The 25,512-nt window shown below is 40.8% G+C and overlaps 1 protein-coding gene across 3 annotated transcripts; it reads right to left on the bottom strand.

The window, feature by feature from the left end:
* Nucleotides 1-348: 348 nt before the first annotated feature.
* Nucleotides 349-24,175, bottom strand: LOC131227994 (protein NRT1/ PTR FAMILY 8.3-like). 3 transcript variants are annotated; one of them, XM_058223807.1, is made up of 5 exons: nt 23,959-24,175; nt 5,526-5,637; nt 4,717-4,934; nt 2,509-3,065; nt 349-1,358 (listed from the first exon to the last, which is right to left on the bottom strand). In XM_058223807.1, exons 1-5 carry the CDS (start codon nt 24,007-24,009, stop codon nt 536-538), a joined length of 1,761 nt encoding a protein of 586 aa, XP_058079790.1. In that variant the 5' UTR covers nt 24,010-24,175; the 3' UTR covers nt 349-535. The 3 variants fall into 3 exon arrangements, with proteins under 3 accessions (XP_058079790.1, XP_058079792.1, XP_058079793.1); XM_058223809.1 differs by having other exon boundaries at nt 5,526-5,631; XM_058223810.1 differs by lacking the exons at nt 4,717-4,934; nt 5,526-5,637; nt 23,959-24,175 and adding an exon at nt 3,204-3,345.
* Between the last annotated feature and the right edge of the window lie 1,337 nt (nt 24,176-25,512).

Genomic DNA, 25,512 nt, shown 5'->3' with positions numbered 1-25,512 from the left:
CGAGTCTGAGTCGACTCGGACGAGTTGCATCTGACTCGGACTAATACAAGCATAGTTCAAAAACCTGATAACACAACTCAATATCCAGTCGAGTCAGGTCAACTCAAAGACTACAAAGAGAAATGCAACTTCTGCCCATGGTTTGCAGCTCTGGGTTCAATTCTCACAGGCCCCATTTTGCATTTTACAACTAAAAACCAGCTGACAAGGTGACTGACTCAGTTTGAGTCTGCCGAGTTTCATTTATAGACTTGGCTAGAAATCTCATTGAGTTGACCCGGCTGATTTTCGAGTTGAATCAGTGACTTTTAGAACCACAGTTGCAAACCCTCAAAAGAACAGTTCATATGATACCAGCCATTTCCTAATGAAAAGCAATCAGATTATTACAACATGAATCCTAAATTGAGTTCCCAAAAATTACATGGGTGAGTGTAATATCAGTCTCCAGAAAGGAATTACCAACAGATTTTCAATTTGGGCAATTTCTGCAATTGCATGCATCTATACATCCAAACACCATTCTGAAGGATGCTCAAGAAGCCTTCTTGCACTTATACCTTGAAGCACAGTACATGTACACCAGCAAGTTCAACAAGCTGAGGCCCGCCAGAAGCCAAAAGAAGTAATCGAGATGCCCCTCGTTTAGATTATTCGGAATCCACCCGGGTTTCCCGCCCTTGGTCGTGATGGACGTGACGATCGTCAAGATGAAGGAGCTCAGGTAATTCCCCAATGCGGTTGTGAGGAGCGACAGTGCGCTGCATAAGCTCCGCATGGCGTCGGGCGATTGGTCGTAGAAGAACTCAAGCTGCCCAATGAATGTGAATATTTCGGCTGCACCCACCAGAAAATACTGTGGTATTTGCCAAAATATGCTCATGGGCACTGCTATTTTCTCATGCGTTAGGCCCTCAGCCTTTGCAATCTCCAACCGTTTGATCTCGACCAGCGCGGCCGCTGTCATGGACAATATCGATATGAATAGGCCAATGCCCATCCGTTGGAGCTCTGAGAAGCCCCTTTCCTTCCCTGTAAACTTCCTTGCTATTGGGACGAGAATCCGATCATAGATTGGGACCCATATGATGACGCTGATTGTGTCAAAGGTTGAGAGCGATGCAGGCGGAATGGTGAAGGAACCGAGAGAGGTGTCGAGGACCATGCCTTGCTCGAGAAACATGGTAGACATCTGTGCATAGACAGCGGAGAAGACGATCCCAGTGGCCCATATGGGGAACATGCGGACCAGTATCTTGAGTTCCTCCACTTGGGTGACAGTGCAAAGCCGCCATGGATTTGAAAAATCATTAGTCTTCATGTCAAGATTGGTCACCGTTGCAGCTTTGTCGAGGCACCTGCAGCAGAGCAATTGTCAAAACTCCAGGCTTGTGCAATGCAAGTAAAAAAAGTATTACTATCCATCTACCATGTAGCTATGTGTCAGCCAAATGAGGATCTCATTTCTATATATGAGATTGAAGACAATACACTGGTTGGAATTAGCAACCTTACTGCATGGACTCTAAGGGAATCAAAAGTACGATTTGCAGTTCCTACATCATTAGGAATGCTAGGAAATGTGAGTATGATGTGGTCACTGTCTTTGATTGTATTGAATGCTTGCAATTCAACATAGTGGTGAGTACTAACACACCGTGAGCATGTAGCAAGATTCATTTCAATTCATATCAAGAGAAATGCAGACTTACAGCCCCCTTGTACATGGCATGCATATGAAAACTATGCTATAGTTCTAAAACTCAGTGACTTGACTTGAAACTCAGCTGAGTCAACTCAAGTCAATGAGATTTTGAGCCAAGTCAACCTGAAACTCGCTTGAGAGCATGACTGTCTCAACTCAGCTTGACTCGTTAACTTGATGACCCGGTTGACTTGACTAGATGCGACTCAAGCGAGTCAGCTGAGTTCAATGTAAGAAGATAAGAAGTGGGTTTTGAAAAAGACAAGTCTAGCAAAGAGGGCTAAGTCTCCAGCCAACAAGCCAAGCAATACATGCTTGCATATTCTTTCATTATCTATATATTTTATCATAATTACAATTTAACTTTTTTTATAAATAATATTTAATTTAATTATTAAATATTGAGTCGAGTCATGTGAACACTTGTCCAAGTCTTCGAGTCAACCCAACCTGGCTAGAAATCAGGTGAGTTAAAGTTTTTAAACTATGATCTATGCTAATCATCAGGAGGGCCACATCATGGATGTGATATTGGCAAATTCAGATGATCCCAACCATTGGATGCAGACCATTTCAACATTTTTATTAACCATCCATTCTTTTTGCTCAACTTCAGCAATTATAACCATCTATCCAGCCTGATTTTTGGGATATGGCATATTAGTCGTGGGGCCTGCCTGATGAGCACCCTAGAATTGGTAAACATGTGCAACGTATGGTATGATTCGAACAATAAAATAGTTGGGGAAGATTGAAACGTTTTTTAAATTCAGAAGAGAAGTTCAGATGAGATCAATAAATACTCGAGTTCATCACTGTGCTCCAGTTTCCGACTCCCTCCAATCGCTGAGGTTTTATCCTGTACTTCATACAGGAGAGAGCTGTCATGAGGAACCTCTACATTCCACTTCCGCAAAGATGCAACCACAACCTGGCACATTCTTGTAATGGGACTTCCGCCGGGTTTCTGAAACCTATAAAGGATTGTACCCGAGAAAAAGCTTCCGATAGCGAGACCCATAAACAATGTTGGAATGCCGAATCCCAATCCCCATCCACAATTGTCTTGGATCCAAACAATCAAGCTGCTTGATATGAGAGCGCCAATGTTGATAGAGAAATAAAACCAATTGAAGAATGACCCCTTTTTCACTCTCTCCGTTAGGTCGGTATCATCGAACTGATCAGCTCCAAATGATGACACACAAGGTTTGATCCCACCTGTCCCTAGAGCAATCATATAGAGGCCGAAGAAGAATACGGCGTACTGAACTGGAGATGCTGATGGGCAAATGGACCCCATGCAAGAGGGAGGCTTCAACGCGGGAATGGATGCTGAAAGTGTCAACATGCACATACCCTATGTAAAGACCAAAAAAAATAAAAATGATATGAGTTACTCAAGTTCAAACACATGAGTTGTTTTTTGAAAGGAAAAATATATAATTAATTAAGACATAAAAGATCCAACACCTATTATGAGTTTTGATGAGCCTACGTGCACTGCTGCAGATGTGGATTGGCACATGTGCAACATCCGAGCCTGCATCATGGGTTCCCACCATGAAAATGACTTGGCCAAGACACGGTGATCACTCATCAGGTATTAATCCTTTAACTTCCTTTCATACCAATGTATTATGAAGTGAAATGATATTGGATCTGTGTTGATATGGATTACACAATGAAATATTTTAGATAGGATAAAAAAAACCTATTCATGAAATAACTATCTAAAAGTTGTAGAATATGAATAAATATAAAATATTAGATATCCCTGCATCCCCATACCCTCAGATTTGGGGGGTTAACCAAGTCAAATGCCTAGGTCCAAACAATAGCTAGCAAAACACCATAAAGTAAAAAAGAAAAGGTAATGGAAATCCCTGCATCCCCATACCCTCAGATTTGGGGGGTTAACCAAGTCAAATCCCCATCCCCATAAAATATTAGATATCCCTGCATCCCCATACCCTCAGATTTGGGGGGTTAACCAAGTCAAATGCCTAGGTCCAAACAATAGCTAGCAAAACACCATAAAGTAAAAAAGACAAGGTAATGGAAATCTTCATGTTTAAAATGCTTTTGATCATTAAAAAGACGATCAAAATTCCAACAAATAAGAGGAAACAACAACAAAAAATTGGAAAATGAAAAGTTTGGGCTTAATACATTTCAGCTTTTAAAAAAAGACAAAAAAGAAAAAAGAAAAAGAGGCTATGTAATGTATGCACACTCGCTGAGTATTATATAGAAATAAAATAAAAATACAAAATTTTCACTTAAAATGCAAATATTTCTATCTGCATGAGCAATCATGTTTAATGTACATAGGTAATCGAATGGTGGTTGTTGTGGGGAAAACCGAAGTGGCTGCTATCATTATTTGCCTCTCTCAATCCTTCATTTTTCAAGTAATCCTCGTATAAACCATCAATCTCCACTAAAATTTTTCACTTTCTACTCCATTCTATCAATGGATGGTGACCACTAGTCTCTCTTTTAAATCGTGACCGATTTCTTTTAGGATGAAAAAAAGATTTTTTTTTTTATAAATAAAATAGAACACTTAGAGAAACTTGTTTAATTTGGTTTGCACCCAAAAATGATTTATTTAATTTTTATTTTTATTTAGTTTTTATTTTTTTGCCCATCTTCTGAAATATATGGAGTTTTAAACACTGAACCAATTAGACAAGCTCCTCAAAAGATGCCGAGTTTAAAACGGAGTTTTGCTAACTATGGCCCAAACCCACACCAAAAAGATAAGCATGCTGAATACGGACCTTCAGCAACCGTCCAATGCTTTTCTACATGTGACATGTGTCCACCAAACGAATTAACTGGGCCCCATTCTTATTCCAGGCCATCTACATGCATGACAGCTCAAAGCATTGGCCCTTGCAGAGGGAGATGCAAGTCAGCTAGCAACTTTTTCTGATATGGTGGGACCGTGGAAATGGATACCAAAAAATTAGTGGAAACAAAGGTTGAGGATGGTTTATGCTTACAATGAAGTAAATGGTGGAGAAAATGGCGATTGTCCAGTATCTTCCCCAATAAGCATCTGCTAAAACAGCGCCAAGTAGGGGCATGAGGTAGCAGGTGCCTGACCATGTTGTAACATTCCTTGCAGCAGAAACATTTCCTTCATGTAGAGTGTTGGTGAGGTAAGTGACAAGATTTGTAGCAATTCCATAGTAGGCCAAACGCTCACAGCATTCAGTCCCTGCATTTTACATTACAATCTTTATCAGATGAATTTGGCGCCGATACATACATACAAACACATGAATGCACATATATGGGGTCTGTTCCAATGGTACCGGTACCACTCTAACTGACGGTTGTACTGGGCAGAAGCGGAACCCATATGATGTATTCACAACATCCAATCCATGCATCATATGCAGCGCCCCATGTTACTCCCAGGGCTAAAAAATCAGCCCAAATGGAAACTCAGGTGGGCCACAGCACAGGGGACAAGTTGAGAGGTGAGGTCCCACCATGTTGTGTCTACGGAATCCAGGCAGGATGAAATCAGGCTGTTCTACAACTCATGCGGGACCCAGTGAGAATCAAGGGTTGACATCCCCTCCCGCCTTGTTTCCTATGTTGTGGCCCACTAGGGTTTAGGATAGAGCTTATTTCCAGGACCCGTGGGTAACCTGAGGGATGCACCGATGTAGTACATACACCATGTGGACCCAACATCTGCTTCATACCGCCACCATAAACTTATGAGGGTACCGCTACCAGTACTACTGGAGCACACCTCTATATATATTGCAGTTGGCACAGAGACCAAGAAATAAAATACCTAGAATGAATGGGCATGCTCGCCAGTTGCCAGTGTTGTGCCTCAAGACAGGATTTCCTTTAAGGTCAACCGATCCATCTCCCGTATAGGGACCAACAGTTCCATTCTGAATCTGAAAAAGAGACATTACATGCATAAAGAAAGAAATCCAAAACTAAGCATTGGATGGAAGGGCAGATATTCATAGAGATATCTTGTGGACTGATTCCAAAAAGTAGAGTAACTGAAATCTATGAAACATAAGAGGCAAACAACATAAATAAACAAGCATGTTTTTGAAGACCAACAGGCTTCGAGATATTATGGTTTCTGATGCTGGAGAAATTTTCAACTGCTAGGGTAAACAGAGAACTGAATTCAATTCAAATAATAAAATTCTACATCATTGAACCCAAAACACTACTTATAGAATCTTCAAAATACTAATTCTAATTTGTGGAGAAAACCCCAACATGATAAGAATTTTGAAACTTGGGCTCCATTTGGACAAGATATAGTTTTTAGAAAAATCAGGATTTCCCGCATTGCCACGTCAACATTCACTCGTCCATTTGCAGTGGAAACGCTTTCCTCTGGAAGCCCACAAGCAAGCGCTGAATCGATAGAATGGGCCCACCACCAAATCAGGATTTTCTTAAAATCAAAATTTTCAGCAATGTGATCACTGGACAAGGCCTTAAAGATAAGCAAGTGTGCATGAAACCAGTGTCTTTCTCCCTAGTCTCTAGTGTTGATGTTGCAACAATTCAAGGATGACTACGATCTCTGTCTGTTGCCTGGAACTTGAATTGTAAGTATTAAGTTTGTAAACTAGAAGTAGCAGAAAAGAAGAAATAAGTGAAGGGGGTGTGTGAAAGAAAGGAAAAGAGGATGGGTGTGGCTCAGCATCCTCTCTCCTCCTGTTCGTATTAATAATAAGGAAGTGAAAAAAACGCAGAAATACCCTTGTGTTAAAAAGCAAAAAATTCCTTTTTGTAAGTCCTAAGCTAGATTTTTAATACAATTTAAATAAAGAATAGACAAGAGAAGGTTGTGCAGCCCACAATATATCCATTGGATGGGTTGTCCCAGTTGTACAACCCATATTTCTTATACATTAACATTCCCCTTCAAGCTGGAGCATAGATGTTGTCGGTTGAATCTTTGAGTATATACGTATATACTGCCTGTAAAGTAGAACCTTCGTGAATATATCAACAAGTTGATCTTGAGACCGGACATATGGAGTAAAAAATTTCACCACTGGAGGCCTTCTCACGATGTTGGCGTTTTCCAAATCCGCAGTGAGAGGTTGGTACAAATTCAGTTCCCGCCACATTCCTTAAGTTTTGAATAGTATTCAGCCAGGGATTTATCTCCTTGTTGAAATCCAAATATCTTTCAAACAATTGGTACATATGAGAGATGATTTTGTCAGGTGAATACATTTCTTATAATGCATCCTACACATCCTTTGTAGTATCCAAAACAATAATGTTGGCATGGATGAATAATTCTATACTATTCCTAGCCATATCATAGTTAGAGAATTATCCTGAATCCGTTGTTTAGAACTCTAATCAGGTTTCTCCACAGTTAAGTATTTCAAATTTCCCCTTGTCGTTAAAAATACTTGAATGGACATTTGTTCCATTTATTTATATTTTTTTTATTATTATTATTATTATTATTTTTTAAGGTTATCTAGACCCCTAAAAAATCAGATGGATTTATGAATCCAGTTTTCAGATCATTTCCCATCTCCATTAAAACAAGAGAGAAGAATGTCACAAGGCTTCCACACACATGAGCTGGCTATCGCAATCGACAAACAATTCACTTGCGCACTTCACACAATGCGCACACCACGCTCGGAGAGAGCAATCAGTTACAAGTCCACACTTTTCAGCCGACCATGGGGGTCACCAACATGGTATCCAACGAGAGAAACTAGCCATACACTTCAAATAATCACACAAGAGGTGATGATCATGTAAACCTCATTCACCTACTCACGCATGGGCCATTGGCCATTAGAAAGACCTAGTAAATAAAAATAAGAAGAACATGAAGAGACCCTAGGTTTCTTAAAGAAGTTTTAGCATAAGATTGATGAGAAAGTCAAAGAAAAAGAAGGATGAGAATGTAGAAAAGAGTAGTAGAAGGCGGATTAAACCAAGACCAAAGATGCTTTGATATGATGTAGGACGAATGGTCTAGACTAAATATGATGCAAAAAAAATTATAAACGGATTAAAGAGCATTTCAAAGCATAAAATCTACTAACCTACCACAAATCTAAGAAATCAAATAAACAATAAAATTCAGATTTCAAGCCAAATCACAATCCCACATTAAACTAAACCATATAAAACATGAATGTCAAAGGATCAATGGAAGGTAGAACTTCCACTTTAGCATAGGCTCTGGCCAAATTCTAAGGGGTTGATTTGGTCTCTCTAGGGTTAAGGATAGAGAATCTAGGGTTAGGCTTTGAGTATGTAAGGTTAGGGATTTGAAAGGAATTAGAGCTTTGTAAGGATTTGGGAATCCAAGATCTTATAGGAAATAGGGGATTAGGGTTTCATAGGGAATTGGGGATTAGGACTTGAGAAAAAAAAACTAAGGTTTAGAGGTGAATGGGAACTAGGGTTTAAGGGATAAGAAGAAAAATTGAAGAGGGGGGAAAAAAATGAAGTTAGGTGGCTGGTCGTACGGTTGTACGGCCCTATCCGTACAGCCGTGCAGACTGACTTGTACGGACAAGCAATCTGTATGTCTGGGGCTTGATAGAGATGGGATGGGTTGGGTTTTGGTGGAGAGGAGTAAATTTATTTAGTTTTAGAGAAGAAAAATAGAAGAAAAGAGAGATTTTTTTTTTTTTTTTTGAAAGATTGAAAAGAGGGATTGAAGAAGAAGATGAGAAAGACCAGAGAGAATTACCTTGTAAATTAGAGATAAGAGAGGAAAGATTAGGCTTCACACCTTAACATCACACCATCAATCTCCACTCACAAGAGAATCCATTCACAAGAAGATAAAGCTTCAAGCGAAGCAAATAGATTTCATTCAAAAAAACATTCCTAGGGTTGGCAGTTCTCTCCCTTTTATAGTCTTAAAAAAAAAAACTTTTACAAAATGATGCTCTTAGATAAAATTTTCAACATAAAGACGGTTAATGAAATAAAAGTTGTTCCTAACTCCCTAATCTCAACTAAATATCAAAATAAATCCAACATGAATAATTAACTAAATAAAAGAAATAAATCTAAACACCTTAAAGTCTACGATCAATGTAATCTAAGATAACAATGATCCAACCGTCTGATTAAAGCATCCTCAAGATCCAACCATCTGATTGATGTGTCTTCACAATCCACAGGTCCAAACTCCTCGATAAGCAACCCACATGCACCTTCCTAGTGGAGGATCTTCAAAGATGCACGATCATACATTTGGGGTCTTCAATGTGGCCCACTTGGGCCCATGTAGTGGTCAACAAGCCAAAGTGAAACTGGAACTAATCTTCTCCTCCTTTGGTATAATCTGTAAGGTGCTCGGATGTCCTCATCATTATGCCATGTAAGTTTGTATGCTATAAGTAGAAGAAAAGAAGAAATGGGGGTAGCGAAAAGATAGCTGTGAAACGTAAGGGAAAGAGGATGAATGAGGATGGTCGTGCACTCTCGTCCTTTTTGTATTAATAATAAGCAAGTGGAAAAAATAGAAATGTCCTTAAGTAACAAAAGCAAAAATTCCCTTTTTAAGTCCTAACCTAGACTCCTAAAACAATTTAAGTAAAAAATAGACAAGAGAAGGCGTAGGTGGGCCGTATAGCTATACGACCCATGATTCTCATGTGCTAACAAGAAAACCCCTGATTTCTAAATGTTAGACTTCACAAAGGTCTTTTCACCACAACTTGGGTAAGGACCGCAGTAATGGAGTAAGAGAGGGTTAGACACCCTACCCGACTCTCAAAACAGCGGTCTCTATCCGAGGAGAACTAGATTCCAAAATTTGGGATTTGAATAAACAAATGATTGGACACCTAAAAGTGAATGAAAAAGTGTAAAAGGAGAATGTTGGAGGGTTGGAGAAAGATGCTCGAAAGAGGGGGGGCTGTAGAGATTTGATTTCTTGACATGTCTTCTCTTAGCTTGGATAAGCTCAATTTTCTAAACTCACAGACTTGATGCTTGAACCTATTCTCCTCAAGATAGAATTCCAGGCAGTGTTTTAAATAGCGCGTAGCGTATAGCTTAGCGTTTGGCCATCTATAGTGTGTAGCGTAAGCTACATAGCGTATGGCGTGAGCTACATGATACTTAATATTTTCTAATTAAAATAATAGAAAATATGATAAAATTTACAAAAAAGCATAATTCCTACGAGTTTTTTGTGCTGTGAATCTGGATTGTCAACCACATATTTCCATGCAAAATCTCTATGCCTCTTTGCCTTTAGATATCTCTAAGTGTGACCTCTTTTTTTATTTATTGAAACATCACAAATTCACAATATGGACCACAATTTAGAATGTCTGGATTGATATGTGTTCTATCCACGATATGGACGACAATTTAGATGGTCCAGATTGATCTAATGTAGTGCCACGTGTGATGGGTCGAGTCACCGCCATTTTAAAATAGGCGTTGAGCCTTCATAGAAGAAAAGCTTTTAAAAAAGGAGATTCCATGTAGCATATGCTACCTGCGCTACATTGTACGCTACGCTACATTGTATGCTACGCTACATGCTCTGTAGCTAACAATACATGCCTCGTAGCTTACGCCACATAGCGCTTTAGCTACGCTACGAGCGCTACCAAAAACATTGATTCCAGGTGGCTGTAGAAGGAGAACCTTCCCTTTTATAGTCTTTAAAGCAAACTGAGGGAGGAGGAAGAACAAGTGAATTCTTCTGTCCCCAGCGGTTGTTGGAGCCTTGGCTTGGGTAAGAAGAAATTTTGAAGCTCCCAATCCCCTTCTCATGTTCTCCTCCTTCACCACAGGTCTTGTAGAAACTTTCCAAGTATTGGGACTTTAGGCTCTTGGATGCTAGCTATGGGATTTAGAGATTTTGGAGAGTCAAGACCCTCGCTCTTGCAGCAAAAGACCTCTATTTATAGAGGGGTCAATGTTGTAAACTTGGGGAGTTTGGGATGTGTTAAAGGATTGGAAGACTAGGGATGATTGACAAGTGGCATGATCCTAGATGCCAATTGGGTGGTTTGAGTGTAAATTGAGGAATTTCTAGGGGTTGTTAGGATATAGGGAAGGTTCTAGGAGGCTTCTAGAAATGAATGTTAGAGATTAAAACACTTGGGAGATCTAGTGGTTTGTAGGAGAGGCAGTCTTGGGATTTCACCAAGGTAGTTACGGGCATAGTTTGTTAAAAATATGATAGGTTGGGTCAAACTAAGCCTCCTAGGTATAGTTTTGTTAAAACTTGGTCAAAGGGTCAAAGAAAAATGGAAATTGGGTTTGGGATTTCTGTGCAAGCACAAGGGACGTTGTTTCCTATACATAGTCCAACAAACCCACTTTTTGGTTTTTCAATTGTAATTGGGTGCTTAGGTGTTGGATTTTGGTGATCTATAGCTTTTGTAAAGGGGGACTTAGGCTAACTAATGTTCTTCGTTTGAGAGTAATTCCTAGTGGCTAAGGAGATGTGGGCCCACAAATTGGGTCAAAATCATGTTTTGTAATTGTCAATTGTTCAGGTGCACTATCCGGTATTTCAATGATAATTTTGTGAATATGGATTGGATTGCCCTGAAATTAGGCTCATTGGAAAGACCATTTGATGGGCTATAACATGGACCTATGGATCAAAAGGTTAGAACATTAGGAACCTGAGAAATTGGGACAAGGTATTCCGTATAGGTAATGGTGGCCATAACGGTCACCACCAATATCGATACGGTATCGGCCCTAACAGCCAATGTGGGGGCGTAACAATTGTTATGACCCCCGTAACGGTTGAAATTTTTTTTACCAGAAAAATTCTTAAAAAAATTTCTAGAAAATCCAAAATAATATAAATATTCCAAATATGTATTCATTTTTTGTTTTGAACATGTTTGTGGCAATGCAATGGTCCACCCTTTGGTGAGAGTGTTGTTTCGGGTTGCCTAGTGAATTTTTTAACATGATTATATGTCTCTAATGTTTACCCATCGCAATTAAGCACTAGAACTAGAAATCAGAAAAAAAGAAGCACAAATACTACGTTTTCAATTTTTTGAAAAAAAAAAGCCCTTAGAGCTTCTATTCGCTCAAATCACTTCAATCTATGGTTTTAATCTTAAAAACTATAATAAGAGTGGTTGAAATCTGTTGTAAAATGATTTAGGTGAGTTTTTGGAATGAGAAAGTGAAAAAATAAGGAGAAAAATAGATTTAAATAGAAAAAAAGGTGGTTGTTTTTTGACTGTTACAAGGGTAGTGGTCATTATGCTTCGTAACGGCCTTTATGGCCACCGTAATGGCCGATATGGTCCCAAAAAACCAGTTGCCCTATTTCACCCCCGTATCGCGTAACGGTCATAGTCGTTACCTATACTTATCAACCTTTACGGGCGTACCGTAACGGATATGGAATACCTTGAATTGGGACAAAGTTGGCCCAGAAACTGGCCTTAGGTATGGAAACATTCTCTTGCATCCAAGGCCATTTTTTGTGGTCTTGTCCTTTGGAAGTGGAAAAACTATTTCCAGTTCTAGGATTTTATTTTTTTTAAATAATAAATAAATATTGGATGTGGGGCACAACCTTGGGTTAGGCAGGGTTTGGCACCATTTTGCTTCACTTTTGAGCCTCATTTCTTAGACTCCGAAAACTGAGACAAGGTTTTTGGGCTGTAGGTGGGCTTGGGCATTTGGGCTTTAGTTTGTGCTTGAGAATGGTCTTGGGCTTCCACACTTGCAGAATTCCACAAACCTATCACCTTGATACAATGCAAGGCTCCCCCACTGACGCAGGACAGCCCTAATTATGATACATGCTCATGGACACAATTAAACAGCGGAAATAAAAGGAATAAATGATCTAAAATTCTAACAGTAATCATCATAACTGAGAAAATCATAAAGGAAACATGCAATGGAGCGGGCCATCACTACAACCACGGGTTATGGAATTCAATTACTACTTGGGTTGGATCCGGCGAGGGATGAGACCTCCCGATCTTGCATGGTCACACCCAATCGATCAATGAAGATCACTAGTCCGAAGAACCAAGAAGTTTCTCGGATTAGGGATTTGAGAATTTGGGGATTTAGGGTTTAGATCGGTTCTCAAGATTTTGATCGAAGAAGGATTAGCCAAAACTGGAAAATAGAAGGAAGAAAATTATTACCTTGAAGAAGTTGGAGGGGCAAAAAAAGAAATTAGAAGAAGAAGATCAAGGGGAGAGAAGCACCATAAGAGAGAAGAGAGGAAGGAGGCAACCAAAGGGTTTGCTTTTCATTAATCAATAGTTGAAATTCGTGTTTAGGGCTTTACCACACTTAAATAAGCAAATAAAGACATAAAATTACTAAAATACCCATAGGATAAGCAAATAAAGATATAAGATTACTAAAAGACCCCTAACTAAGTCAAAAAACGCGCAAATAATATAAGTATGGGAAAGTTTGGGCGCTCGGTCTTATTTCTTCAATCTTCCTTCACATGTGTCTTCCCTAAGTGGGGTCTTCTATATGTCCAATCACATGTGAAAGGTCTTTAGCTCCTCAATATTCGCCTATCCACAAGGACGGCACTTGTAGTTGGCGCTTTCTTCGTTGGTACACCTTGAATGCACCTGTGTCCGCATCAATTCCCCTCGGGTGAGAAAAACTCGACTCCGACGAGTTGGAACTTTTGTAGCGCTCGAGTAGATCTGGATCAATACCTTGCAATGCGTCGCCCGACAGCCACATAGATTCAGACGATGGTTTGTTTTTCCACCTGACAAGATACCTTTGGAAACCCCCATCTCTCGTGGATACTATCTCGTCATCCAAGATTTCCTCAATTGCTTCTTTATGGGTAATAGGTGGAGGAGGTGGTGGAAGGGGTTGGGTAGCAAACTCAGAAAAAGGCCATGAAATGGATGATGTATCAACAATGGGAGTATGGGCACGGACTAGATCTTCCACATTAAAAGTTGGATTAATGCTCATTTCAGGTGGAAGGTCAACCCGATACGCGTTGGACCCAACCTTTTGTAATATCTTGAATGGTCCAGCACTACGCGCTTGTAATTTCTTTGCAGATCCTTGAGAGAATCGCTCTGGCCTTATTCGCACCATTACATAGTCTCCTTCTTGAAATTCTTGCACTTTACGATGAGAATCAGCTGAAACTTTATAATCATTATTGCTCTTATTTAACCGCTGTCTAATATGTGTATGCAAATCATGAATATGGCGTGCAAATGCATCGGCTGACTCAGAAGACCTTTGGGTAACAGACATAGGTAAGAAATCTATGGGCATTCTAGGTTTATAACCACTTATAATTTCAAAAGGACTCAACCCTGTAGATCTATTAACTGACCCATTATAAGCAAGTTCAGCAGTTGGTAAAATTAGGTCCCAAGTCTTAACATGTTCACCCACTAGACAACGTAGAAGATTTCCAAGGCTACGGTTTACCACTTCAGTTTGACCATCTGTTTGTGGGTGGTAAGTAGTAGAAAATTGCAAACGAGTTCCCATAATGTGCCACAGTGTCTTCCAAAAATAGCTAGTAAATCGAGCATCACAATCAGACACTATGGTTTTAGGTAACCCATGGAGACGCACCACACCATCAAAAAAAAGACGAGCAACATGAGACGCATCTGACGTCTTCGAACATGGGAGGAAATGCGCCATTTTAGAAAAACGGTCCACAACGACAAAAATGGAATCGTGCTTTTTTATAGTCTTGGGAAGCCCGAGCACGAAGTCCATACTAATGTCCTGCCACGGAGCATGTGGCACTGGCAATGGGTGTACAGACCGGTATTTTGCTTTCTTTGCTTTGCCGGTTGATAAGTGACACTGCCCTAAAACTTTGGCTACGTCTCGCTTGAGGCTTGGCAATAAAACGATCTTCCACGAGGGCAATGGTCTTATCACGACCAAAATGGCCACTATCCCTCCTGAATGAAGCTCCCAGATGAGGAATTCACGAAGGGACATACGGGGAATACAAAGTCTGTCTCCCTTGAAAAGAAAGCCATCTTTAAGAACATATTCACCCATAATATGCTGGTCACTAGAGAGCGACGCGTAAGTACCCCCAAAATCAGGACATATGGGGTATTCATCTTTCAGTTGCTCAAATCCGACTACCTCTACACTCAAGGAGTTGAGCAACGCCACTCTCCTACTAAGGGCATCCGCTGGTTTGTTTTCAACCCCGGCCTTGTGTTTCAAAACAAACGAATATTCCTGAAGAAACGCTACCCACTTGGCATGCCTTGGGTTGAGTTTCTTCTGAGAATGCAAATATCTCAAAGCCTCATGGTCAGAAAACAAAACGAATTCTTGCGGTAAGAGGTAGTGTCGCCAATGTCTCAGGGATTGCACTACCGCATAAAATTCTTTGTCGTAAGTGGAGTATTTTTATTTTGCCTCATTCAGTTTCTCACCGAAATAGGCCACTGGGTGTCCTTCTTGACTCAACACTCCACCTATACCGACACCAGACGCATCGCACGCTACTACAGAGACTGTAGAAAAGTCAGGTAGACGCATGACAGGAGCTTCCACCATCTTGCCCTTAATTTCTTTAAAAGCCTTGACGGCGGCTTTAGACCACACGAACTCTCCCTTTTTCATGCACTTGGTAATGGGAGCCATGATCGTGCTAAAACCCCTAATGAACCGACGATAAAAAGTTGCTAGGCCGTGAAAACTTCGCACCTCATGAATGTTCCTTGGTTCTGGCCACTCAACTATGGCCCTGACTTTTTCAGGATCTGCGCGCATCCCTTCAGATGACACTATAAATCCTAAGAACACAACTTGGTTAGACATGAATGCACATTTCTTAAGATTAGCGTACAACTTTTCCTTCCTAAGGACACTACAGACCTTCTTTAAATGTTCAAGGTGTGATTCCTTAGTGGTACTATAAATAAGAATATCGTCAAAGTACACCACTAGGAATTTTTCCATGAACGGCCTCAAAGTTTGTGTCATCACCTGTGTGAAAGTACTGGGTGCGTTAGTCAAGCCGAAGGGCATGACCAACCACTCATACAGCCCATCTTTCATCTTAAACGCCGTCTTCCACTCATCTCCTGGGCGTATACGAATTTGGTGATATCCACTCTTGAGGTCTATCTTAGAGAATATAGTGGACCTGGCCATCATGTCAAGCATATCATCAAGTCTAGGTATAGGGAACCTATACTTGACAGTAATTTTGTTTATGGCACGGCTGTCCACACACATGCGCCACGTGCCGTCTTTCTTTGGCGTCAACAATGCAGGCACGGCACACGGGCTCATACTCTCTTGGATGAAACCCTTTTGCAGAAGCTCATCAACTTGCTTCTTCAACTCTGCATGCACTGCAGGGTTCATCCTGTAGTGAGGAAGGTTTGGTAGAGTAGACCCTGGGACAAGATCAATGGCATGCTGCATGTCCCTCATAGGTGGCAACTCATTCGGTAAGTCTTCAGGAAATACATCACTGTATTCCTTCAGGACCGAGGTCACCTCACAGGGCAACTCTGATGGAACCTTAGGTGTAATTTCTCTAGCCACAAGGGCATACACCATAGAATCCTCCTTAGCCTCTTTTTCAAACTCTCTTGCGCTGATTATATGTAAAGACTTAAGTTTGGATTTCCCCATTTCTCTAGGCTCACTTGCCTTCTCATCCTTCTTCTTCCCTAGTGTATTCTCAGGTGGCATGGGATTAAGTTTGATCTTTTTACCATTATACATAAAAGTACACGCATTCGAACGGCCAAAGATCGTGACATCATTATCGAATAGCCACGGTTTACCTAGGATAACATGTCCCACATCCATAGGTAAAACATCACACCACAGGGACTCTTTGTATGACCCAAACTCGATGGGGACTAGACATTGCTGGGTGACAGGTAGGGATGTCTTGTCAACCCAAGAAACTTTATACGGGTCTGGATGAGGTGTGGATTTCAGTTTTAAGCGATCTAAGGTGCTAGTGGAAATCACATTCTGACAACTTCCACTGTCCACTATCACCTTACAATTCTTTTCACCACACTTGGCAATAGTGTGGAAGATAGTGCTTCGACGCCAGTTAGCACTACTTCTAGACTGAGCTAACACACGCCTGACTACTGCAAGCGTTGCTTCTCCATCCACTTCTTCATCAGTAATTCCTCCTTCAGGGTGATACTCTTCAACTTCATAATCACCCTGGTCATCTCCACCCTCGTGGGACTCGCCTATAACTAAGGCTCTCCCACAGCTCTTTGTAGGACACTGATTAGACATGTGGCCAAGGTTGCCACACTCATAGCACCTCACTTGGCTCATGTTACTAGGACCGGCACCAAGAACCCCTTTGCCCTTGTCCTCCCTAGGCCTAGGTAGAATGGTCGCCTGTGCTCTAGGTTGACTACCAATATTAAGTCTAATTCCTTGGGAACTAGATCTAGCACTGGAGTCTCGGGACTCAAAACGACGAACGACAGAAGCCTTCAGATATTGCTCTAACTCCTGCACGACTTGATATGCTTCATCTAAGTCCGTTAAGGGCCGAGTAATAAGCTCGCGCTGAAGATCCGCACAAAGGCCCGTCTTGAAACACGAGAGCGTTACTAGAGGGTCTTCTCGGATATCACATCGCATCACATACTCTTCAAATTTAGCGATGTAGTCAGCGGCAGGCATTGACCCTTGGCGTAAGGATTGCCATTGGTCAAGGAGCTTCTGACGGTATGAGAGAGGAAGGTACTTCTCCTTCAACTTCTCTTTCATCTCATACCAATGTGTGATAGGGGCTTTACCAACTCTCTCTATCCTACGCTCGGTGTTGGTCCAGAAGAGCTTGGCTTGACCCACAAGCTTCATCTTAGCAAATCGCATTTGACGGTTTTCTGACATGCCATACCACTCAAAGTAGTGGTCCATGTCAGCAACCCAGTCAAGGAACGCCTTGGGATCCAAGCGTCCATCAAAACTCGGGGCCTCAACTCTCACACTCTTCATCGCACGCTCATTTAGATCATAGTGGTCTTGATGACCACATGTGGCTCGTGCCTCTCGCACCACACCACGACCGTTACCACGATCTCTATCCTCACTACCACCACGTGTGGCATCACGTTTTTCCATGATTCCTTCCACTTGGGAGTGCGCATCTTCCCCTACAGCGGGGTTTTCCTTTTGGGACGCCTCTAGTTGCTCCACCTTAGTCATGGTAGTGGTAATTTGGTTCTCAAGGTGGGCAAACTCACGCCTTTGACCCGCTTCTAGAGCGGTTATCTTTTGTATCAATTGAGCAAGTTGCTAAGATAACTGCTCGTTATTCATGGTAGGTTGAAGTCCGAAACCTCTACCTCTTCTCGTGGGCATACAATGAAGACTTGAACCAAACTCTACCTAACTAGACTACTAGGTGTTATGACTTTCAAGATGAATGCGATGAATGCAAAACTACTATGAACTGACACAATTAAGTTGAAACAGGAAACAACTCAAATCTGGAAATTTTCCAGATTAGGAACTTTCTAAAATTGGAAACTTTCCTAAGTTAAACCTAAAAATCAAAACCCTAATTTGATAACTCGATCTAGACAAAAACCATGCAAGCCTAGGCTTTGATACCAAATTTGACGCAGGACAGCCCTAATTATGATGCATGCTCATGGACACAATTAAACAGCGGAAATAAAAGGAATAAATGATCTAAAATTCTAACAGTAATCATCATAATTGAGAAAATCATAAAGGAAACATGCAATGGAGCGGGCCATCACTACAACCACGGGTTATGGAATTCAATTACTGCTTGGGTTGGATCCGGCGAGGGATGAGACCTCCCGATCTTGCATGGTCACACCCAATCGATCAATGAAGATCACTAGTCCGAAGAACAAAGAAGCTTCTTGGATTAGGGATTTGAGAATTTGGGGATTTAGGGTTTAGATCGGTTCTCAAGATTTTGATCGAAGACGGATTAGCTAAAACTGGAAAATAGAAGGAAGAAAATTATTACCTTGAAGAAGTTGGAGGGGCACAAGAAGAAATTAGAAGAAGAATATCAAGGGGAGAGAAGCACCATGAGAGAGAAGAGAGGAAGGAGGCAACCAAAGGGTTTGCTTTTCATTAATCAGTAGTTGAAATTCGTGTTTAGGGCTTTACCCCACTTAAATAAGCAAATAAAGACATAAAATTACTAAAATACCCCTAGGATAAGCAAATAAAGATATAAGATTACTAAAAGACCCCTAACTAAGTCAAAAAATGCGCAAATAACATAAGTATGGGAAAGTTTGGGCGCTCGGTCTTATTTCTCCAATCTTCCTTCACATGTGTCTTCCCTAAGTGGGGTCTTCTATATGTCCAATCACATGTGAAAGGTCTTCAGCTCCTCAATATTCGCCTATCCACAAGGACGGCACTTGTAGTTGGCGCTTTCTTCATTGGAACACCTTGAATGCACCTGTGTCCGCATCACCCACCATGATGAATGGGATAATTAGCCTAACATTCTGTTGAGTGGGTTGTCTACACCTAGAGATGCAAACAGTGAGGCTGGTTCTTTGGCCAAACACTCTGTTTAAGCAAGGAGGATTCATCTTCTGGTTGTGGATAGCAAATACTTGTTTGGGTGCCCTTTGGCATGTCTATTTTATATTTCGGCTTCTCGCCTGTGCGGCTATTTTCTAGATTGCTTGGTGTGAGTTGTTCATGGCTGTTTGGTATTGTGGCTCGTGTGCATGCGCATGCACTGTTTGGTTCCTTCTGCTTTTAATAATATCTTCATTACCAATCAAAAGAATATCCAAGTTGACTACCGTGGAAATAGCACACCTTAGTATGAAATTCTATTCAACAGCCTCTAGACCACATCAGTTTCTCAGATGGAGTACTTGTATCATTGCACATCTTATCTAGACCTGAAGAAAATGTGAGGAAGTTGGATCTCGTGGGATCATTCTAGAGATGATGCAGAACGAGTTTGATGCTGCAGATGTAGAACTGATATAGAGTGTATGCACTTGGGCTGCTTCTTATCAAGTTAGTATCAGTTGCACCCACATATAATACATTGCTTGCTAGTCAGACCGTTCAATAGACAGGTGGATAGTTACTTTATGCATAGGACACAAAAAAGAAACAATTAAGTGGGGATGCAACTTGGGTTTGGGTTTACCGAACCCAATTGACCAGACCCGAGTTTGGGTCGGGTAGTCAGGGTCCTCAGGTTAGGTTAGGATTTGAAAACCCCAACCCTATTTGACATCGAGTTGGGTTGAGGTTGAGTAGATTTGGATCAAGTTAGGTTGGGTTGACTAAAGAGGGAATTCATATTAGGTTCGGGTTGGGCACCTCGGGTTGGATCTTGGGTCAGGTGGGGTTGGCATGCAGGTTGGATTGGGCTCTGGTTGACCGTCAACCCAACCCAACCCACCTGAGTTGCACCCCCTACAATAAAGTAGGAATCCTCAAATTGCTCCAGCAGAAGGGCTAATACAAAACATGGTTTTGCAGCAGAATTGCACCTTCAAGATTACAAGAAATTGACAAAATATGAAATCTTTTGATCTCTTGATCTTAATTTCCTAGAGAAGTGTTAATGTGATCCACATGTGAAGCGATTGAAGAGGCTATTTGAAACACATGGACCTATGGGTAGTAGGCACACATCTGGGAAATTCATCATCTGCGAGCCAACGGTGAACATGGCCTAGCCCAAAACTAGGGCAGTCCACTTATCTGGTGGGCCACATATATATCAGAGAAAGGACTTCTAGACAAACGGTGACTTTCTTAACTTCCTAACACTATAGTTAGCCGAAGAACCCCGTGTGGTATATGACTGAACTTCCAATGGAAATAGAACTGTAGAATGCCCAGAGTCCTCTTTCTAGGCAAAAGTCATTCCAACTAACACTAAAGAAATCCTTTTTTTTTTTAATTTTTAAATAATAGTAATAATAATATAAAATTTTAATTTACAACAGTTTTTGGCACCAAAGTCACTATCAGCAACTCAAGAGGAATATGAGAACATGGAAAGAAGCTACGAGGGAAGAGAAGAATTTGCTTATAGTCTGATGACATTCACAGATATGGAATTGTAGATAGAAGTCATGGTCAGTCCAAGGATGGAATTCTAGGAGCGATAGACATGACATTGAAACCAGACAAAAATGAGAAGAATGAGAAGCAAAACAAGTTAGTTTCCTCTTTCTAGTAACTTTTTTCCTTTTACAGGAAATCTTGGATCGTCCCTGGTAAGCTTCTTTGGCATTTCATGCTAGAGACCTTACCTGTTTGCAAACTTCCCCTTACAAGTAGTGCACCATAGATGAGTTAAGTTGCAATGTTGGGCATGATTGAGTTGGCACGTGAGTGGTATTGGTGAGCACCCTTTTATTCTCTGCAGCATTGCTTGAGTGTGTCCCTTCCACTTTTGGTCCAATGGTGGTATGTTTCTGTACCTTGGTGCCATACTTGGTCTCCTACAAAGGTCATGTGCCTGTGGTTTCCCTGCTATTTCATGCAAACAAACCACCGGAGCATGAGTTTTCATGTGTTTGGGTGCTTTGTGCTTAGTGGTCTGCCTGACATTGACATCTCCATGACACTATGTTGCTTGCTCACCCTTGAGTTGTGCATGTAATAGTTGCCTTTTGAGTCAATACTGGGTGGGATCGTGTTGGCATCAGATTGATGTTGAAGTAAGCCTTTGCCATGGCAGATTCCACGAGCTCAGGGAAGGAAGGCTGATTACCTAGCGCGCAGCTGTAACTTTTGCCAATCTACCATTTAAAGGCCAACCCCAAGTTCCTAGGAGAGAGGCTTTGATGATGATGGTGGTGGTGGGAAAGCTTGGGTTGGATCTGTGACTGTGTGGTTGCAAGTTGCAACAAAGAGAAATGTCCAACTGAGCTGCTGATTGAAATGTGAATCCTAGGTTCAAGCCTTCAAAAAGGCGCTGCGTAAGCAATGTCCAGGAAAGAAAATGGGACCCAAATAGGGCAAAAAGCAGTCACAAACTGGGGCCGACATTCAGCCCGTGAGTTGCAGCAGGGAATTAGTCCAAAATCTTGAAGAGGGGATCAAACAGCAGTTTGGAGACTCAAAAGACAAACAAGGGATTGACGTAAGCATGCCATCAGCCTCCCCAATCGTATAAGGGTTTCTTGCTCTAGAGTTTCGAGTATAGAGTTGTTTTTCAATTGTATAAAAGAGTTCAATTCCAACTGGAATCTGGACCGTAGTCAATACAGTCTAGTTTAGGATCATAATGCCTACTTTGATGATTTCAATTGAATGACTCAAGGTTAGAAGGCAGTGTAGTCAACAGGTCGGATTTAGATCAATTAATGATGTACCCATATCTGGACCCAACTAAGGGAATTGGATTCAGGACCTACCAAATTGCATATGGGTACCACACATGAGGTACCGGATACACTACTATGGGATCGGGGTAATGCAAGCAAGGACAATTATTTGTGCTGGGAAATGTTCACAACTGGACTTTGTGACTAAATCCTGTAAATGGTTGTGTCTTTTAGTTCTATGTTTGAAGGCTAACCAATTGAGATTGTTAATCCCTTGATTGGTTGCATTAGCTACAAGTCCAATCCCAAGTGCCCTTTTGGTACTAATCCAAAATATGTGGGAGTTAAAGTCACTTCTTCAAATTTATCAATCAGAATTGCTTCATCAGTAGATGATGGCTGATGGCCCCTTTAAATACAAAATGTTATTAGCCCAAAACTAAAAGTTGGCCTTTTTGTTGTCTTAGCATACCAAGCAATCCAAGTCCATACCACCATCTCATAACATTTATGTGTGAACAAGTCCATTCTTTCGACATGGTCACTCGTACATCTCTTAATTCTGTTCTGCCAATAGACCACAACAAGGACGCAAGTGGCCCAAATAACTGGCATCAAACCCATCTTTCCCACCCCCCCAGACTGTTCTGACCAGCTTTTGTTTTGAAAGCATCTGCAATTTCTTTCATCCCAAATGCTAACCTGACCATTCAGGATTACAAGCATTCGGTCTACAAGTTATCTATAGTGAGAATCCGGTATGTCCCGACCAACCAGGCAAGCAGTGCCACCTTGGAAGGAGTGTCGAAAAATCCACTGCGTGTGAGTACGTGGGCGTGTGTGGGGTGCGAGTCTGTGTGTGTGTGTGTGTAAATAAAAAAAAATGTGAATTGCATTTGTTAGTTGAAGAATCTGGAAATAACCAAAATATAATTTCCTTCTTAACATTCACATTAGGGGGTGAAAATCTTGGGTCAACCTGACCTCAAGAGGACCCGACCCTCAACCTGACCCATCCCCAATTCCAACCGAACCCAACCCGAAGTCCTCTATACTGGAGCCAACCCAATCCAACCTGACCAGACACAACCTAACTCGAATACATGTGATTATCTTAACCCAAACCTAATTTGCTCAACCTAACCCAACCCAAGGACCTTGACAACCTGACCCGAACTTGGGTTGCTTCAGGACCTCAACCCAGGCTGCAGGCCTAATCCACATTGAGTTTTTGGACTCCTAACTTCAACTTCAGGCTGCTTGGAAACGCCCTTTAATTTCTTTTTACAATAAGTGTCCATTGCGCTGAATCTTCACATATCTAAACACAGCCAAAAGCATATCTAACTACTGGCGGTGACCAGCACGAAAAACACAAATATTTGTATATTTGCAGCTCCCAATATATTAGAATTTACAATAAATTGCAGAATCAGCAGCCAACTCAACAATAATTCAGAATTGAAAATTGATGAGGAATTACAGTGATGTGGGCATGTTTGGGCGCATTACCGAATCGAATTGCAAATTTCCAGTCTAATAAAGTGTAGAAACGAATTCGTAGTTTCCATTCCTCAACCAAACCGCAATCAGACAAACTTCCAAGTTGTGTTTCCTAACTAATAATGCTCGGAAACATCCTCTCAGTTTGCAATTCAATCACTCACGCATCCAAACGCGGCCAAAGACGAATTATCAATGCAACCAGTCCTAGGTTAGCTGCATAACATACAACCCGTGACAAGAAATCTGAGCCGTTCAAAAAGGCAGCCATCAGCGATAAGATCATCAGCAGCTGCATAAATCAGACCAGTCTATCGAATATGATCTGACCTGATTCCACTGCGGGAACCGCCTTTTGAACGGCTCAGATTTCTGAAAAGTGGGAGCAGCTAACCTACAACCGTTTGCATGGGAGCATTGATCTTGATTAGGTCTGATAGAGCTACAGACCTCTGAAGATCCGTCTTCCACGAGCAGCCTCTCCTCTTCCTGAGAGCCCATCTCGAATCGGACTTGCCCTAGGAGTTTGATGAATTTACAGAACGTGCCACCCTGCCTTCGATCGGATTCTGATGGAAGAAGGGCAGAAGATTTCTATCTTGTTTTTTAAGGAATATGCAATGAATCTGGACAGCCGCTCTTTTTTTGGTTGCTGCTTCTCTCTGCCAAGGTATGAACACGTCTGCTATAATACATCCCAATGTAATGGGTCGGGACTATATTTTTTTAGATCTGTGGCCATACTTAAACAATCTGAGCCGTTTATATGATGGGTCCCACCTTCGAGAAGATATTAAAAATAAAAATCTTATTTTAGAATATTAAACCCTTTTATCATTGAATATTTTTCATTGAAATCGTATAGTCGTAACAATATTTAGATAATCAATGGATTATAACATCCCTATGAGAAAATATTTTGGGTTATCATCCATCCAAAGTATGGATCATTATATAAACGGTTTTGATCGATTAGAAGTAATGATCCAGGTGCTAAAATCCCTACGTATGCTATTGTAATGTGTGCATATGTATTCTACCGAAACTGGGCTTATGGAATCATATCATATCTTTTTGGGGAGTTATTTAATCGAAGCGGATTAGATGCAGCACCGGCCCCACCCAAGACAGTACGGTGCTTACCGTGGGGTCCACCTTGATGTATCTATTATATATCCATTCCGTCCATCCGATTTTTCCAGATATTTTACTGGACAATTAAAAATTTTAATCAAAATTAAATCTCAAATAGACGATACTATAGGAAACAGTGTTGATTGAACGGCCCACCATTAAAAACTTCCTAGGGCCTACTTTAATGTTTTTGTAAGATTTATTTTCAATCTAACCTTTTTATAAGGTCAAAAAACTAGGATTAAGTAAAATAAACAATATCAGATTGATCCAAAATCATTTTGGCCCACAATAAGTTTTTAAAGGTAAACCACCACTGTTTCCTATGTATGGTGCATCTGCAATTGGGTCTTCTCCATTTTTGGGTTCATATACTAAGATGATCTGAAATAATGGATGGACGGATTGGATATAGAATTAATATAGAAATATGGGCCCCAAGGTAAGGTCTGCACCGTCTTCGGTTAGGCGGGTTAGGCCGGGACCGTACATAATCCGCTCCCTTACTTTTAATACTCGGTTAGAGTATGATACTATATACTACTATATACGTATGCACTCTGAAATTGTAGATCTGGAATACATTAAATAAAATTTAACCGACCAAATTGTGAAATTTAATATTTCTAAATAGTATTTTAATACTTAGATTGGTTGAGGGATCCTAACCTCTGATTCTTGAAGACTTTTTTTAATTAAAAAAGGACCATTGCATATTTTCATTTGTAACCGTCCAATAAATGACTATCAATCTAATATTCAGATAAAGAAATAAGAGTTATGTTTTTATTAACGATACATATAAAATTTTACCGATAATTTTTACATTTATACATATCACGTATGCAATTTATATCACGTATACAATTT

The sequence above is a fragment of the Magnolia sinica genome, chromosome 15 (genome assembly GCF_029962835.1).
Source record: "Magnolia sinica isolate HGM2019 chromosome 15, MsV1, whole genome shotgun sequence".
Taxonomy (NCBI): Eukaryota; Viridiplantae; Streptophyta; class Magnoliopsida; order Magnoliales; family Magnoliaceae; genus Magnolia; species Magnolia sinica.
This window is presented reverse-complemented; position numbering and strand designations above follow the sequence as displayed.